The 19,617-nt window shown below is 39.2% G+C and overlaps 1 protein-coding gene across 1 annotated transcript; it reads left to right on the forward strand.

Annotated features, from left to right (window-relative positions):
• Positions 1 to 7,908: 7,908 nt before the first annotated feature.
• Positions 7,909 to 14,086, forward strand: LOC121943144 (aquaporin-3-like). The gene is made up of 6 exons (XM_042486578.2): positions 7,909 to 8,116; positions 11,701 to 11,827; positions 12,025 to 12,162; positions 12,291 to 12,406; positions 12,528 to 12,745; positions 12,876 to 14,086. The coding sequence occupies exons 1-6, from the start codon at positions 8,009 to 8,011 to the stop codon at positions 13,075 to 13,077; spliced, it is 909 nt and encodes a 302-aa protein (XP_042342512.1). The 5' UTR covers positions 7,909 to 8,008; the 3' UTR covers positions 13,078 to 14,086.
• Positions 14,087 to 19,617: the final 5,531 nt, after the last annotated feature.

Consider the following 19,617-nt stretch of genomic DNA (forward strand, 5'->3'; position numbering starts at 1 on the left):
TTATAGTACTTAAAGGTGTTCAGTGTTTGGAGTTGCGTGATAGTCTCTCTCTCTCTGGCTGTCTTTGAGGCTTGTCTAAGATTTCACTTGTACTTCCAGCGGTGACTGAAAGGGCAATAAAATCTGAGATGCAGGTGAGGGTTGTGATTAGCGTGAGTATAAATTGTAGTCGAAGAGTGATGAGATTCCTGTCTCTGTAACATTATGTTCTTAACACAATAGTCCCTAATGTAATCAAGTAAAATGTGTGCAAAACGTCTGGACAAATGCAAGATGGTAATACTGTTTCTAATTTATATATAATTATTGCATCATTTGTTAACTGTGGGCATCTGTGGCTCAGAGGTAAAGCGGGTCGTGGATCGTCCTCTAATCGGAAGGTCAGCGGTTCAATCCCCGGCTCCTCTGGGCAACATGTCGTAGTATCCTTGGGCAAGATACTGAACCCCAAATGGCTCCCAATGCCATGTCAATGGAGTGTGAGTGCGTGTGAATAATTACTGAGTAGCAGGTGTCACCTTGTAAGGTAGCCTCGGCTACCAGTGTGTGAATGGGTTAATGTGATAATGTAGTGTGAAAGCACTTTGAGTGGTCAATAAGACTAGAAAGGCGCTATACAAGTACAGTCCATTTACCATTTTTATGAATTTGTTCAAAGAAATGTGACACTTCAATCAAAAGCAGAGATCAATTTATTGAGTCCGAGGCATCAAAATTCAACTGCAGAAACAAAAGCTAATCCATACGATGGTCTGCGGCATAGCAAAGGTCTGCAAGTGTGTTTGTAACATCATTGTGAGCTTAGCCGTGAACAACACAGCATATAAAACTTCTTACGACACATTTGGCTGTGTCATAGGATGTGTCTGTGTTTGTGTCTGCAGCTGTTGACAGAGGAGCATGTTGTTTTGATTACAGTCCAGCTTAATTATAGAGAAAGTGGAGAAAGTGGAAATGTACCAGAGACAAGCTAAATGCACCACACGCAGGACTCAGTACAACATTTAGACAGTGATATAAATCAAATCATCCAATTTGACTGATGTTTAATCGTATGCCTCTTATATATATTATACAATTATCTGTAAGTTCTTGTCTGGCTGCAAACAAATGTGAGTCTACGTTCGTTTTACAAATCCCTTTTGGAGTGATTCATCGATTACAAGACGCTGCCAACCTGATCTTGAGAGGAGCTAACAATGACTCTGCAATTTGGTGGTTGTTATTAGTCAGTTAGTCAGTTAGTCAGTTCTGTCATGATGCGACATGACTGCTGATTTCTCTTTCACACAGTTTAGACTGATATCACGGGGCTATTTGTTCTGCTAAAAACTGTTGAGCGAAGACTCATTGAGTGGATTGACACATTTTTCTTTTTTTTAACAAGGCTGTCTGTCTCAAAGGTCCAGTGTGTCAGATTTAGGGAGATTTAGTGTCGTCATCTAGCAGTGAGGACTGACAACCAGCTGAAACTTGTCATAATAAGAATTCCTTTAGTTTAGGATGTTTCTGTGATGTGATATGTTAACAAAGGTAGAGCATTTTGCTGCAGCATAACATATAATAGATTGTTGTTTTATAAAACACTCCTGCAATTTTACCTGATAACAACAGAACAACAGACAGAAGACTGCACTTACCCCATTGAGAATGATGTGTTAAATGTGTGTAATTGAGTTCACAGCTAAAATATAGCACTTTTCTATGAATCACAAACCCGGCTAGCAATTTTTGGTTCTAAAAATGTTCTGAGAATGATACTATGCAATGTTCTAATAATGCTCGCTGGCAATTTTTCTTTTAGTCCCCAGAATGATGTTCTTTAGGACAGGATAACATTCTATTTTAAAAAATCCCAAACATGTTGAGTGATAACCTTCTTAAAATGTTTTTGATAGCGCCAGACTTCATCAAAATCAAACCCAGGCTTTCTTTTACAGAAGATGTTTTGAGGAAAAGCACAGGCGTAAATAATTAAATTAATGACAGCTGATTTGATGTCAGAGTCCTTGTATCCTGCATACATGCTCACTGTCCCTCTCACAGGATAATGATGTAAAACACTGCATTCAAACATTGGAAAATAATGCCGATTCAGCAGCAGTTATTACTTTCATTGGCCTGTCTTCTTTGTTTACACAACTAATGTAAGACTGCATGCTGTGAATTTATCCCGGGAAATGCTAATCTTAACAGTCATCTAGCTAAGTTACACTGGTGAAAAGAGCGTTTACCTTAATATTAACATTAACATTAACAACAGATTTATAACAAGAATATAATATTTATCATTTTGCGTTCTTAACTACTTTAAATGACACACGTGTTATGTATACTCCAAGTATCCCTCACAATTGTCATATGTTGCATTGAATGTGTAAAGCTATTTAATAGTGGAGGAAAGAGCGATGTGGTGAAGCCAACTGTGTGTGTATGTTTTTAATGATGTTAAAATGAAACTACTTGTGTTAGCACAAAACATTTGTATAAAGTTTTTAAAGCACATTAGCCTACACTTAAGTAATGCCATTCTGGGGACACTAAAATACCTCGCTACTAAAGACATTTTGAGAATGGGAGGGCATAATGTTCCTACCTTATAGTTTAAAAATAAATAAACAAGGGTTATCTGCAAACATTTTTAGGATGTTTTTAGAGAATGTTACCCTACCTTTAGAAAGAACATTGAAGGAACTAAAAAAAAAAAAATTGCTGCTGAAAACATTATGGGAACTTGCACTGTAACATTCTAACAATGTTTTTAAAACCAAAAATTTCTAGCTGGGAAGTTTTTAGCAGCCAAATTATCCACTAAGGTCTCTTCTTTCCCAAAACAAATGGACCACATGATTTAATTTAGCAGAAACACAGTATAAAGCAGTTTAAAAAAAAAATCTGTGTTTTTCTGGCACTGTTCTTCGCGGAGGGGCTTCTAACTGTGGTGGTTGACGTGTTAAACACAAAAAATGTCAAAACGCAAATGTCCCTATCTAGACCTAGTGTTTGGTGTGTCTGTTCTGGGCTACAAGGTGGTACATGGCGATCTGTGGGGACGAGGACCCACCCCCTAGATATAAATGACTTGTATTATATTCCATTTGTGCCAATATATCCCCCTAAATCCTACACACAGGGCTCTTAACAAATCAAAAAGGGGAAATCTGAAACAATGAACTGAAGAGTTTCCTGTGCTACTTCAAGGACCCTTGACCTGCAGTGAAGTGGATCGGTCTTTTAATTTCAGTGTTTAGTTGTTGCAAACGTAATCTCTGTATGCCCCGAAGGCAGTGAGCCAAACTGTCTCTCTGAGGGATATCAATCTTTCATCACCTGTCTGTGTGTCGTGTCTTCCAGCACCTGATGGAAAACAACTGCCACACTGGCAGTCCGACTGAAAGACAGACACATCTGGTAGACACATGGTACATATGGCCATCAATCACAGACATTAAAAACAGTGATCAGCGTATTTCCTAAGGATATCAGGGTTATGAAGGAAAAACATAAAACAACAGTGCGTGCGTGTGTGTGTGTGTGTGTGTGTGTGTGTGTAAAACAGGAAAGCTTAATTGTCAAAACTTGTTATTGGAGAAAGTAGACAGAAATACATGTTGGTTTTAAAGCTTTCTCTTAATGTTTGTGGGTACCACCATTCTTTTCCCTTTTCCGATTTACTGTCCTGTCTGGGAGCCAAACCATTCCAGGAAGAGTTGTTTAAAACCATGTGGCCCAAAAATGCAGCTCCTCTAGCTTTTTATATGGGATTCCTTCTGGCAGCCTGAAGAGGTAAACTGAATCAGACACAGACAAAGGCACACAAAAAACAAAAACAAAAAACATGTGCAACCAAACTCCTTAACCTATCTTTGTAGAAGATGGCAGCACTGGTCAGGTTAAAATAAATAACTGATATATGCCAGAACAGATTTGTCAAAAGATGGCTTTGGAGCAAAACTTAAGAATGAATAAGCACCACAAGATGAAGAGTAAACTATTTATTATAGTAAGTACAATAATGCTTTTATTTTAAAAAGAATATCTTTTCTATGCATGCATACCACTTCTATGGATGCTGGTGCTTAACCTAAAAAACACACTTGTAAAACACACTTTTTTGTGGATCAATCCCTATGGTATCATTTTGTTTTCCTGATTTCTCTGTTATCACCCATTACCTCTGTTTGTAAAGGGTAACACAACTTTTACGTGAACTTGTGAACTTAACTGTAGTCTTTTTTGCTGGTGTGCTTTGAGTTTTCTCTGTGTAGCTCACGTTAGCTATAATTTATTTATTTTTATCTATTTTCTGTTTAATTGTGTGCAAAGCACTTTTTTTTTTTTTTACAAAAGTGCTATACAAATAAACTTATTATGCCCAAGGGCACACCTGTAGGTGTAAATTATAATAACCTGTAGGGGGCATTTATCTTTTCTATCTTTTCTATCTTTATATTGTTTATTTCATTTAAATATCCAATAAAAGCATAAAAGTAGCAGAGGACGTTAATTTTGTCAAAATAAGACATTTACGGTAGAAATTGATTTAGAAAAGGCAAAAATTGCTGCAGAAAAAAAATTCCCCAGAATGCAGGAAAGTGTGTAATGCTCAAAATTTTCTGGCAGAGGACCCCCAAACCCTCTTTTTCACATTTCCCTGTAAGTGTTTAAAAGTACAACCTTGCACACTTGTATGTAAAGTTTTGATAATTTCTTAATTGTACCCTCTTTGGTTGGTGTGTCACAACAGGCCCCATAGGTGACTCCTGTATGTCTGCCGGAGTGTGATTTTTATTTATTTTTTACAGTCACTTTTGTGTGTTTGGTGTGTGCCTGTTGCGTTTCAGTTTTGTCTGTCTTTTGTTCTCCCCCCACCCCTTGCCTACACTCTTTCACCCTACACACCTGGTGGCACTCATCAATCTACAAACCAGCTCTACAATCATTCCCTGCCAGATTGTTGCTGAACACAGTTTGTTGAGATGCAAGTCCAGCTCTTATTCACATTTCCATTTTTTTGCATGCTTGCCTTTTTGCGTTTTTGCTAAAACTTTTTTGTGATCTCTTATTTTTAGCAGTATTATTGCCCAGATATATAATGTGTAGTAAGCAGGTTAACAAATTAGAGACAGTCTAACACAAAATGACTCATTGTCATTCATACTCGTGGGAAATAATTGTATTACCCGTCTTCAGTCCATCTGACTTGCAGCTGGATGGTGAGAGGAACCTCAGGGAGAGCCAGTTATCACTCCTGTCATGCACAGCAACTCAAAAGTACCATAGTTCAACCTTTTGAAAATGTTTCATGTTCACATTACTTTTTAAACTTGGCTCACATCCAATCCCTTTACCTAAATTCCCGTTAACATGTCAGCAACGTATGACACGGTTGGCAAGCTCATATTTTTGTGAACCTGTCATATTCTTCTGTCCCGCCCCCCTCCACAGGGGCTGGACTCATACAGCTCCTTGTCGAGTATTGTGCAACATTCATGACGCATGTAGGTTTGACGCCGGCGCTGTGACTGACATGACTCACATTGCCACAGGGTCCTTGAGTGGTGTAACATGTCACTTATCTATAATTTTCTGTATCATTGTTCTGCCCGTGCTCTCATTGAGATACAGTCTGCGTGCAAATGAAATGGAAGATTTTCACAAAAGGGATACTTTTTTTATTCTAACTCACATCTTTCTACATCTATACAGATGTGCACAAAAGTTTAATGTTCAGTTCGCCGAAGTTGATAATGTGTTCCCCTGTCACAACAAAATAGGCATATAGCCCAAAGAGAACAAAAGAGCTCCAAACAGAGTAAAGAAATGGTACACTGATTTCCGACTGATAGAGGCATGTCTGTGGGCTTTTAAAACTGGCAATGTTCTCACACCTCTATTGAAATCAGACAAAGACGGTATAATATGTGGTGATGAAGTTTCAGACGGGGCACAAAAGAACAGGTCAGAGGAAACGAGGTGAGGAACAGAGAGGGAAAAGAGAAAAATGTGTGTGAACGGGTGAGAATGAACCAGTAAGGGCTGCAAACAAGTATGCATTACAGTTGTGTGTGTGTGTGTGTGTGTGTGTGTGTGTGTGGCGTGCTGTATTTCTGTATCTACAAAAAGAGTGGGTCTTCATCTACAGTGGTTGCCAAATTGCACTGTGTTCTACAGCAGACCAGAACAGACGAACCAAACAATGGGTCTAGATATGGCCATTTGGGTTTTTGCATTTTTCTGGTCACTGTAGTTAGCTGCCCTTCTGTGACGAGTAATGTCTCAAAACACAATTTTTTAAATATGAAACTGCGTTTTTCTGTGTTTTTACAGGTTTAAACCATCAGATCTGTTTGGTTTGGAGAGAGATCATTTAAGTCCCGCTGTAAACCTCCTCAGCGTTTGGATAAGAAGAAAAGGTGAGCACACATTAACAGATTCTGGTTGAGTTTTTGATGAGCTGAACAACATCAGAGTAACTCTTCAATCCATAACACTGTAACCTGAAACTATTTTATTCAGTATTTTTACCAGCTTAAATCACCAGGTCCATTTCTCTTGGAGAGGAAGAAACCTCTGCGGATAATTTGGCTTCTGGTAAAAACCTCTTGAAAGTCTGGATCTGAAGTTGTAGGAGAAAAAACGAGAGCGCACCTTAGCAGGTGCTGGGCTAACAGCCTGTCTGGGACGTGCCAACCATCTTAGGAGAAACACTGATTTGTGACGTTTTCTGTTTTAATCGGTTTTAAATCACCCAGTGTCTTGCAAATGAAGAGACTCCTGCGAATAATTCAGCTCCCAATGAAAACCTCCTAAACAATGAACACTTAAGGGATTCTAAGCAGGTTCAGCTGATAGCAATGTGCGATCCTCACTGCAAGATGCCACTAAATCCCCCTAAATCTTGCACACTGCTCCTTTAAGTGAAAACAGGATCTTTCAGTGCAGGCACTTCTCCTTTCTCTCTGTAAGGTATGTTTTCCCATATGTGAGTCAGGTGCCTAATCTAAGACAGGTGACTGCAAATTTATAAAGAGACAGACTCTCTGTAATCTATGTGATGTATGTAAAAACTCTGTTTCTTTGTCGTTTTTATTTTCTTCGTATCTTGTGGATGTCATTTGTGGTCTTGTCAGTTGTATGCCATGTATGTTTTTGCATCTACAAAGCTAATAAATATATCTGAAATAATAACAAGATTACCATCAGATCAGGCAACACTTAGGTTACACCATAAATCAGGTATTAGCATAGAAAGTGTACAAAATAACTGAAGAGGTAAATTTTGCTTTTCATTTAAAATAATCAAAATCAAAGGACAAGATACATACAAATCTCAAAATGCAAAGATATATAATCACACTTCTTATAAAGTGGCCTTTTACAAATTTAAGAAGCATCATTAAAGAAAATCATTAAAAATCACTAAAGAGGCATCATAAGTAAACTCTTTCTCTGTTTATGTAGCTGCCTGATCTCAAGACCATTTTGATTATGTATCTGGAAGTTTTTTTTAAGTTTTTTTTAGCTGAACTTTTAATGTGCAGATAACTGAATAATATTCAGGCAAGGTATATGGTTATGGATGGGCTTGTGTTGAGGAGGCCGAGGTATCTTGTTCCAGTAATGAATGAGGTCAATGAAGGAGTCACTGGTTTAACAATGTTAAGTGTGTGTGTGTGTGTGTGTGTGTGTGTGTGTGTGTGTGTGTGTGTGAGAGAGAGAGAGAGAGAGAGAGAGAGAGAGAGAGTGAGACAGAGACTAGACAAAGAGAGAGAGAGAGAGAGGGAGAGAAAGAGTGAGAAAACCAGAATGTGATTCACACTATGACATGCAGGGAGGCGTGGTGCAGAGGGTGGGGCTGAGCTCAGGCTTGGCACCAGCCCAGTCCAAGCCCATCTTGGCTCTATAAGAGCAACCTGGTCCTCCTAGCCTCACAGCCACTCAGAAAAACCTACCTACCCATTAGTGCCTTTCTTCTCACAGTCTCATCAGCCTCCAGCAAGAAAACATGGGCAGACAGAAGGCGTACTTAAACAAACTCTCCAGGTTCTTCCAGATCCGCAACCTGCTGCTTCGCCAGGCCCTGGCAGAGTGTCTCGGCACCCTCATCCTTGTGGTAAGTGCGTGCGTGTGTGTGTGTGTGTGTGTGTGTGTGTGTGTGTGTGTGTGTGTGTGTGTGTGTGTACAATTGTGTGTGTGCATTTAACTTATATTGCATGATCTCATGCTCAACTAAATATGTTCAAAATAACTTTACAAAGCAGCCAAGTTTTAAATGAAAAGGTCACAACGTTCATACTGTAAAAAAGGCTCTATATTGAGCAGTTGAACTCTGTCCCCTTTCAGTGTTTTCTTTTCTCTAAGTACCCGCACCATTCAATATTCTTTTGATGTTGCAATATGATCAATGACACTCTATATGACAGCATTTGTGCGCTATCATTTCTGTATTGCAATGTTTAAAGCGTGATGAATGACTGCAACAGAAACTACATGCAATTTATGAGCCATTAATAGACTTCAAGGCTAGCAAAATGACACTCTTTGTATTAGATGAAGGCATTTGATAAACTGAGTTCAGAACAAACAGGTAAGCGACAGGTTGATCAGGACTTCATGTTCTGTGGAACAACACATGTTTAAGATAACACAACAATATTTGCTTGGAAGCTGAGCTCCAGGATCCCGGAGACACGACCTCATGACATCCTATTATCACTTTGCAGTGTGTTAGGTGTGTGTGTGCATGAGAACATGCATGGTAATGTCAGAGCTGAACACTAACTCAGTGTAAAAGGTATGAAACTAAACACACAAACTACACACATTTAAACAGTCTTATGTTAGTCGCCTTTTACCACAGACTGATGCATTCCAACACACAAAGAGGAAATCTGAAAAAGTAGCTCGTCTTCCAATTATGCCCTGGTCATAAAAGCTGCCTCAGGTTCAAATGAACATAAAGCAGAAAAACAGACACTTCTTTTGTTCATTGAGTAAAATGAACAAAAGGCATTGGGCCATCTATGCTGATAAACAAACAAAGGCTACTTCTATAAAAAGTATTCTTTTATCACCCCTTTCTTGGCAGATGGTTGGCATTTGATGCAAAATAAGTTTTACAGTTAATACTAGTATAACAACCAGCTTAGTGAGCAACTTAAAGGCACCTGTAATGGTTTAACATTTGCAGTGTGACTGTGCTGAGTTTACAGACTCATTTCCAGTGATTAATAGCAACATTTATGAAAGCCTAGAAGCATGCTGCTTTTAACTGAAGTAAACATTTTATTCTAATCCAAAAATCCAGTCAGTGTAGGAAAAAAATAATTCATATTTTCCTCTGTTAGACTTTTTTCAGAATTTCAAGCAGCTCATATAAACACCAAAAATGTATAAAGACCAATATGCAGTGGAAAACTACTATCTACTACTTACATAATAGCCAGGGACTGAAAATATTTATTATCAGTTGTTAGTCAGATAATTAAGTGCATTAAGTGAAATAAGCAAGTGACTACAGATGGGACAGAAAGGTGTGGCACAGTCCTTTAACAGGTGACACATGTCGATGGCAGCAATGGGAGGATCATTTACAGAACAATAGGTATCGCATCATGCATTTGACTGACATTATATTCCTTCCGCTATCATCGAACACAGAGTCTCTCTCTCTGGTGCTGTTATCTTTGTTTGCCATCTTCTCTCTAGATGTAAGTCTGTTAACACTTGGAACACTTTCCACAAGTGGCAAATTAAACAAAGAGCGCTTCTTTCAAGGAATGACCTAGGATGAACTGGCAGGATAGGCGACACGTGAGGGTGTGCGTGGGTGTGTTGAACTCTTTGTATGCATTGATTTTGGCACTCTTGGCATGTGTCACCAGCTCCTAACTTGTTAGGATCCTTAAACAGAATATTTCAGGACTCGATTCATGCTGAGGATTTAGTGTACTTTCTGGCCATGGGCTGATGTCAATGTAATGTGTCTGGATGTCTGTTGTTCACACTCCAAAAGTGGGATGTATAGTATCAGGTCAGTCAATCTAAAGTGGCTTTGGAAAGATGTCCACATAGGCAGCCACTGTCTTCGGTCATCCTACTGTAACTGTTTTGTTAACCCCTCACTGCACTTTCACAACGTGCACTTCAGGCTTCACTTTAAAATACTTTTCCCTGCTCTGAGTTGCTGCAGGGGGGCTTCTGAGGTTCTCCATCCTGATTTGAAAAGATCACACAGGTAGTGATTTACTGGTTCCAGGCCATCAGATTTTTTTTCGCCTTCAGCTCCTAAACAATTGCCAAATGTGCTGCAGTTGGCTGACTGCTGCGTTGTTTTTTCTCATTTAATAAGTTCCCCGACTGTGCTAAAAGCTGTAAGTAGCTGCATGGATGCATGGCCAGCTGAATCAGCCAGCTGGTTAAGGAGGTGGTGGCATGAAGTTAACTATATGACAACAACAGAGCAACTTGCTGGAATGCTTTATCAGAGTGAACACACAGTCACTGGTGAATATGAGAACTTTAGAGTGAGGAATAATACTGCTCTCAGATTCAGTGTCGGATTTAAATAAGACCTTTCTAGTGGAATGTGAGGAAGTTGGCGCCAGTTAATGGACCATCATTTGCAATCGGATGCCTCTGACATTAAGAAAAACTGAAGTGAAGTGAGAAGTCCTGAGCTTTTGAGTTTTTATTGTCACATCTCACAAGTCCATTGTGGCATAACATCAAGGAGAAATTCATACCCATTCCAAAAACAAAACTAAGCACAATCCTAACATGGGGCCAATTTATGTAGTGTTTTTTTTCCAGTAATGGCTGGCTTCATCAGGGGTGGAAAAGAGTTTAGACTGAGCCCAGTGATGATGAACTCCCCTCAGGCGCCAGTCCCTCTGAGTGTGGTTCCCTCAAGCTAACCTCAACATCTGAGTCCTGTGGTCGGACTGAAAATCATCCTCATCAGGGGGCTTAAAGAGCAGTAGCCTCGGCATGGACCACACATATTCCTTTTACCAAACACATATAAAGAGGGTATACACACACATAACCACACAGTATGCAGAATAAACTGTAAGGCACCTGCTTAGCAGTAGTGCACCTACATCTAAAGGCAACACATTCTGTAAATCCTTCTTCTTTTGACAGAATCAGTCACGTTGCCCATGAACACATATGTTTTCCTCATTTTCTTCATCCAAAGTGGAAACAGAACTCGGTTTTTTTCCCTTCCTAGATAAATCAGTTGGACAGCAGCAGCGACAGTTCTGCCCCAATCATGGTCAACCTTGACCTCTACATACAGTATCTGTTCTCCTGTGTGCCATTACAAACACAATAGAGCTCATTAAAGGGGTCTTTGTTCCACTGGTTTCACTGATAATGATCACACTGCCTCATTTCACCCCTCAGTTTAACCTTGACCTTGGTTGGCTAACAAAGTACAGTGTTCATGTTTTTTGCACAAAGATACTGAATATAGTTGATGCACAAAACTTGATTATTCAAAAGCCCTGAAAAATATGCATTTTCTGTATTTTCTGCTTTTTGTAATCACACTTGAATATCACACACAGCAAACACCACAGCATCATCGCTGGATTAATTGTTGTCTCTACAACAGAAACAAATTTCAAGTTGTTACATGCACAAGAAGTTAATAGGACCCAGTGTAAACTTGCTTTTCTTCTCTCTCCCCAGATGTTTGGCTGTGGTGCTGTGGCCCAGCTGGTGTTGAGCGGTGGTTCCCATGGCATGTTCCTCACAGTCAACTTTGCCTTCGGCTTCGCTGCCATGCTTGGCATCCTGATCTGTGGCCAGATATCAGGTACGCAAAGTATTTTATTGAGAATTACAATATCTGACCTGTTTGGTTTCATTGTAGGTTTTTATTATGGCTTAGACAAATTCAATTTGCAGGAACACATTAGCAGTTTTGTACCTTGTATTGATAAATCTGGAGTCAGGGTATTTTTTCACTGTCCATAACATGTACTGACATACTGTCCTCATGTACATTATCAGGTGGCCATCTGAACCCTGCAGTGACCTTTGCCCTGTGCTTGCTCGGAAGAGAGCGCTGGAGAAAGTTCCCCATGTACTTCCTCTTTCAGACGATTGGTGCTTTTTTCGGTGCCGCCATCATTTTCGGCATGTACTATGGTAAGAGATGACTCCAGGCGTGGAACCAAATTTGATTTGATTTGATTCATTTAATATTGCCAGTCATTTAAACATGTCTAAACAAAAGATAATTTATGCTATATTTTGTTTTTTTTGTATCTCTTTAGATGCCCTGTGGGACCATCCTGGATGTTTCAATGTGACTGGGCCTAAAGCCACAGCTGGCATCTTTGCTACCTACCCTGGAAAACATCTCACCCTAGTCAATGGCTTCTTTGATCAGGTACCCATTTGAAATGTAGAAACAGCAATTGTACACTATATTTTAACTGTACATAAACAGATGATACAACTCAGGTATCCAAGTCATAATTTTGTCTCAAATGTACCTGTCTCCAACATAGATAATCGGCACAGCAGCGCTGATTGTGTGTATCCTGGCTATTGTGGATCCATACAACAACCCCATCCCCCAAGGGCTGGAGGCCTTCACTGTGGGATTTGTGGTTCTGGCCATTGGACTGTCCATGGGCTTTAACTCTGGCTATGCTGTCAATCCTGCCAGAGACCTCGGTCCCCGTCTGTTCACTGCCATGGCTGGGTGGGGCAGCGACGTTTTCACGTAAGTACACACATTTTTTAAAGCATTTTCTTTCTCAATAGTTTATGTGAGTTCTCTTTTGTAACACTCCCATAGTGCTCACTATTGACCTTGTAAAGAAAAACATTTTTTTTTATTTGTCACTCCTCAGGGTTAGAAAGGGCTGGTTCCTGGTGCCCGTTTTTGCCCCATTCCTTGGTGCCCTCATCGGTGTGATAATCTACCAGCTGATGGTTGGCTTCCACACGGAGGGAGAAGTGCGTGACAACAAAAGCAGTGAGGAGGAGAATGTCAGACTCACCAATGTCGCCGCCAACGACAAACCCAAAGACACTTCTAAAGAAATGCACTGAGTGTGTTAGAGAGCCACACACACATATGTGCACACTCTGTAAATACCGACACACACCAGCATTTTTCCTTCCAGCCACAACTGTTTTCTCCAAACCATCTTTACAGCTGTTGAGGAATCTCCCAAGATAGTTGTGTGTTTGTGAAAAACGGGTCACTGTCTTTACATTATCATATAATTGTATTATATTTTAGAGGAACGATTGTGTGTGAGCGTGGAGGCGAGAAACACAACTTCAGAAACACAGAATTACATTAATTCTTTTAGGAGATCAACGTTTGGATTTTAGTGTCTCCAGTTTGAACAGTATTGTATGCTTAACACCAGTGTAGTTTTATATAACTTTTTTATATAATTTTACATAGTGGATGTATTTAATCAAATGTACATCTTTCCCTGCCAATTACTATGCAGTCCAGAACCTTTCACTGTTAACATTTGAATCAGGGAAATTGTTGGGGAAATTAAAATTTTAAACTCCAACCTAAAAACCAAATATTTAAGAATATTGTACATTTTAAGTACAGTGAGTGAAATGATGCCATATATGTAGACTACGTCGACTCTGTTTAGAGCTGACACATGGTGGTGAAGCAAAATCCTTCCCACAACATTCCTCTCATTACCATGGCTATCTAAAAGCAGCTATGTTAAAGCTGCTGTCTTTTTATAGACACTCTCTTTGTCCTGCTAAAGTCTTAACCAGTAAAAAAATTTGTAATATGTCATCAGCTCTCAAACTTAAACATTTACCCTTTGTATGAACTAAAAATTAACAGAAGAGTCATTGTAGCCGTTTAGTTTAATGCTTGAAAATATCAGATATATGTTGAATAATGACAATGTACAGCACAATATTAACTATCTCTCTTATAGTTGTTATTTAGTTTATGTCTATTATTGTTTTTGTGTCTTGTGCTGGACTTTGAGCACCTTGGTGGATTGTATGTAGGTTGAGGGCAAATGCTTTTGTATTGATACAATAAAGTTCTGTTTTGATTGATGCATAACTGTGGATTGTGTTACATTCTTTTTCCTGTTCATTATTGTTTTCTGTCAGTAGTGCTTCTCAGTTTTAGAGCGGGGGCGGGGGGTAATCAGATTACACCACAACACAATCCATATAGAGAGTTAAACCACACTGTAAACAAATATTCAGGCCAACAGTGGGTCAGATGGGGTGTGGGGGATAAGATGTGCCCCAATTCTCTTCTCAGCAGTCTTAAAAGTTTTAATTCAAACTACTTACAGTGTTTTTACGATACAGTTGACAGCTGAAAGAGTGTACCAGCAATGTTAAGCAGGAAACAAGACTACACCGTGATCGCTCCATTCACTCAGCTTTTTTGTTCAACAACAATTTTATGCTCCCAAAACAAGACCTGCTCCGTCATTATGCAGTGCAAAGCAGTATTTTACACTGCTATTTCAAGGCTTCACTTTATTTCCAGGCATACTTCAGTATCCACAGACCAGAACTGGGCCTCCGTCCTTCAGCGCATAAATCAAATCATATCAGGCTTAGGCCTTCATGCCAAGGGACCATTTTGGTAGAAACTCTTGCCTATTTGTCATTTATATAAAAATATATATATATATGGACACATGGAACCACGCTTGGTCTTTATTCAGCTTAATACGTTTACTCTTTTTCTTTTTCTTTTTTTTTTTCTTCTTCCTCTTCGGGGGAATTTCAGGAGAGTCAGACCAAGGGCAAATCTGTTCCTGCAGTTTGGATTCTGGCAGGCCATTATGAATCAATAGTTTTGTACAACTACTTCCAACAGGTCTTAGCAGGTCAATTTGCATGTGTGGGAGAGATTACCAACTGTCGTCACTGTGAAACACTCATGTGGCATTGTTGCTGAAACAGACAGGTTTGTACAGCTTTCATCTTGATGACAAATGGAGACTAAGTAAATTGTACTGAATCAAAAAACAAGTTGTGTTATCGTCAAGAGTTTGCCTCTAAATTTATGGAAATGATTTACAGAAATGATCAAAGCATAAATCATTCCTTGTAGTAAACGATTAGGCCTTAAACACAGACCAAAAACTACCTTACAGTTATTAATACAAGCAAAATTGTTGCTCAAAAAATTGTCTAACTATCTGCCCAGCATGACACAGCAGATAAAGTAAGCAACAAGCTGGTGAACAAAGTACACCATTTAGTAACTAAATAGCCAGATGTTTTTCTCAGGAATAGGTGGACACCAAAAATAGAACTAGAAGGAGAGTGACCATTAGAGTTAGATTTGCTATGTCGCCAAAGCATGACTCCAAATTGCCAACAAAGGTGATAATATGTCAATGTTGTATTCACAGCTTGGTTCCGCTGCCCCCAAGTGGCTAAAAAATGTTGTTGCAGGTTTTAGTTTGCAGTTTACTTGTATGTTCCTTTAAGTCCAAATTTGGAATTAGTCATCTTATTATGTGAGCAACTTGATACTTTATATGTAGGTTGGCAGCTGGCAGCACTGGAGAATGAAAGATGTAACATGCAATGCAGCCCAGACAGAAAGGACCACACCAACATCTAAACAGACCCACATCATGTCTGCAGCTAAATTATGTGATGCGTTTATAAATGCTGCCACATTAAACAAAATATATTGATGTTTTGGGGAATACACGTAACTGCTCTTGTTTAAGTTAGATGAGATGCGACACACTCTTGTCTGTGCGTTAAGTATGGAGGTGGAGCCAGGAGGCAAAAGGAGGGCTACGCGCTGTAGATATTTCTTGCTGACGTGTTGGTGTATTTTCAAAATCTGAAGAAAGTCAGCCATCTACTTACCCCTGCTTCCAGTCTTTATGTTAGGCTAAGCTAATTGAATGCTGACTAGCTCCATAATGCACAGATAAGAGAGTGGTATGACTCCTCTAATGCAACTTTAAGCAAGTCAGCAGCAGAACATCATTATATTCATCATGATGTAATAAAGGCCAGATTTCTGTCATCTGATAACACCAAAGCATCTTTTAACACATAAGACTATTTGAAACCATTCCTCACAATACGCAATGAAATAAGAGTTTCAAGTTTGTGCAAGGTGATGGCAGTGAAACTAAAAGCCATTGTAATGAAATTAACAAAATGCCTTGATGCCCTTTGGAAGCTTGTCAGTAGTAATGTAAGGTACACACAATCTGCAGTTAATGGACTAAAACATGCAAAACTGCCAGTTAAGGTCTGATCCAAGCAGCACTCCAAAGCCTTATGGGGACATGTGTTTTCTATCTTGAGCTGCCTTGAAAGATACAGTATGCTGCCCGAGGCTCTAAAGGAATTCTATAGATCAGGGCTGATGTATTATGGCTTCATAAGTGAGATATTGTTGCAGCAAATTTTCTGCCCCTTATGTTCTTGAATTATCATATTTAAGTCCATCAGATTCACCTGGCTCCAGATGTTGCAGCTAGTCTTTGCCATATTTATAAAGTCTTATTAGCCACACAAAATGGGATTTGCATACCGATTATTTCTACTGCATAGCAGTTACTGGTGAAGAAATTTCTGTAGATGTCAAATGTTGCCAAAAATTTGCCAGAAATAAGCCAACCAGGTGTAACTAGCCATGACACAGGAAAGCGCTGCTTGTTTCAGCAGGTCCTCTGGTTAACCACAAAAACAAAGACACGAAAATTCATAGGAATCACAGATGCAAAGCACAAAAGCTTCTAACATAACATCTTGCAGTAAGAAGCATGCCTGGATCCCTTCAAGGCATGCTATAAAGAAAAGACCCCTCCTTCCCAAAACAGAATGCTTTCATGCTAAACCTGTGTTATACCCTCAATATAGTAACTCACATACCAGGAATATTCCTTTTCACGGGATCTGGTCCCGGGTATACCTGTAAAATCTCCATTATATCCCCAAGGCCTGGTTGCTCATGCCAGAGTCTCATCAAAGCTTTTGGGCCTGGCTATATTTTAGGGTTGTATAACACACTTTCACAGGAAAAACAAGTCGATGGATATGTGGGAAACACCAGCAGTCTTTAACTTTTTATTACAATGTCTGTTATAAAAAAGAATGAAATAAGATTTTGTTTAAGCAGCAAATTGCCCTGATAAGTTCAAACAACTTTTTCTGTATATTTTACAGAGCAATAAAATGTATCTCATACGGCTGTATGGAGTGTCTGGTTCAGGCTGGGACACTAATGGCCTGTTTTGTTAAACATAGTATGAAACACCTAAGGGGAGAGTTGGTACCATATGCAGGCCATGTGTGATAACAGCAGTTTTTACTGTGAAGCAGCAGGAATTCCAAAAAAGACACAGCTACATCAACACGTTTAATACACCGATTTTGAAGAACTCGGGGATTCCTATCCAGTTACTATCACTCTTGGAAAATTCAACAGAGTGACTATGATAGCCAGATTTACAGTAAACTACAACCTGTAGGGCAGTGAATAAATCCTCCATACCATACTTGCTTTGAAGATGGTACAAAAATGGTTTTGTGAACTTTGGTCCAATGAAGCACACAAAAATGTATCAATATTAATCACATTTTCAGTACTTGATATAAGCTGCAATAATTCTTGAATGCATTATGCAACTGCTGCCAGGGTCAGATCAGGCAGGCATATTTCAGCCACAAGCAACTCTGCAAACCTTTCCATATGTAGAAAAGAGGCATTCGCCCACTGCTTTCACTTCAAAACAAAGCCTGTTCACAACTCAGTCTAGATCTTAGAAATGAAAAGAAACGCACTAATCTAATGTGCAGACTTTGCTTTTTCTTCTTATTGTTACGCCCCTCCAACAGTCTTGGAGGCTGTTGGAGGCCAGCCTCATCAGGCAGCCTGGAAACAGCTCGTTAGCAATATTACGCTCACCTGGGCCTTCCCGGCTATAAGCCCAGGTGTTGACTCGTTCTCTCCCTTTCTCCAGCAGACATCCACTCTGCATTGTGATTTTGGTTTGGTTGGTTTGTTCTTTTTGTATGTCTTAATTAAAAAAAAAATTGAATTTCTTTTACTAAATCTGTTGTATGGACTGCTTCCTTGTCACATTCACTGAGTCAGTTGCAGTCAGACAGCAACTGGTTACATTTAAAGAAAAATAAAAAATAAAAAGTGACAACATTGAAAACAGTGAGTATCAGTCAATGGCTGTGATGAAGACAGTTTTAACAAAAATAACAGACACATGCTAACAAGATGTTAGCATGTCTCTTTGTGGAATTTGGATTAAATTGGAGAGTATCCATTGTTCATTGCTAAGGAGGAAATAGAGGATGCTTATAAAGCTTTGGTCCTTAGAACACATCTGTTTGTTGTTGCCTCTGTTCCTTCCTCTTGTCTTTTCCCTTTCATCCCAGTCTCATGCTAAAATGTCACCCACACCACTTCACAATGCAACAGGATTTTTACTGTCGCTCACTAGCTGATAGACATTTAAATAGAAAAACAAATCTACTTTTTCGAAAGGTCATGTGAAGGTCAAGGAGGCCCCATGAATTCTGCTTCATCCAAGGACTGTTTCATGTGGTATAACTGTGATGTTTAGGGATGAGCACCACAATAACTGTGGTTACTTTAAGTGTCCATGCTCTGAGAAACTGTGTTCTCCTAACAGGACTATACACTAGAGTTTTTCCACTTTCTATAGGTCCCAAAACAATAAGGAGATCACCTCATAAGTAAAACATAACAAAAAACAGGAACAAGTACAAACATCTTTTTTTTTTTTTTTAAAGAAAAGGTGATTATAATGGTTTTACAAATTGACTGATGTAAAGAAACCATTTTAGGGAGATTGTGAAACCAGATATGGGACCTGCCAGCTGTTGAGAGTGCTGAGCAAGTGCTCTCACACACACCTCTTATTCATACAAGTGTCACTCCCACCCTCCTCTGCCTCACCTGCAGGAAGACACGTCTGTGCACATAAAGTGCAGCCTCTCAGTATTTGGACAATGACACATTTACTTTTGTCTTGGCTCCAGCGCACTGGATTTCAAATGAAAGATTGGGTGTGTTTTCAACTACTTTTTTTATGCAAATTTTTCATTTCCACATAAAACTAGAATGACATAGAATTACAAACTATTGTGTGTGCCTCCACACACCAGTCAAGTAAATCTATATGGTCAGCACAGTTTCAAAGCGGGCACCCAAGATTTGTCAACAATTCAGTATCTGACGAAATGTCTCGCCTCCTATTTATGAGTTATGATGTTGGGTAATTGCCAGAAAACTGTTTTGCTGAACATTGTCATGGTGAAGCTGACTTTTGACCTATTCAATATAAAATGTCAGCATTTTATCAATATATATGATATAAGACATTTCTGTGAATTTTGCCATAATTAGCATATGAATTCTTGAGTTATGGTCAAATACATGATTTGTGAGGTCACAGTGACATTGACCTTTAACCTTCAATCACCAAATTCTAATCAGTTCATTTTTGTGTCCAAGTACATGTTTGTGCCAAATTTTAAGAAATTCCCTAACGGCAGTCTTTAGTCCTTCATGAAAATAGGACCTATGGACGTATATGTACATATGTACCCACA

This window comes from Plectropomus leopardus, chromosome 4 (genome assembly GCF_026936395.1).
Source record: "Plectropomus leopardus strain MGB_pleo_1.0 chromosome 4, ASM2693639v1, whole genome shotgun sequence".
Lineage (NCBI taxonomy): Eukaryota > Metazoa > Chordata > Actinopteri > Perciformes > Serranidae > Plectropomus > Plectropomus leopardus.

Bases quoted from the DNA above. Each gene is read 5' to 3' on its own strand.
- LOC121943144 (XM_042486578.2), top strand. From the start codon at position 8,009: ATGGGCAGACAGAAGGCGTACTTAAACAAACTCTCCAGGTTCTTCCAG. The intron at 8,117-11,700 runs GTAAGTGCGTGC...CTCTCTCCCCAG, and splicing joins TCGGCACCCTCATCCTTGTG to ATGTTTGGCTGTGGTGCTGT. The intron at 12,746-12,875 runs GTAAGTACACAC...GTCACTCCTCAG, and splicing joins TGGGGCAGCGACGTTTTCAC to GGTTAGAAAGGGCTGGTTCC.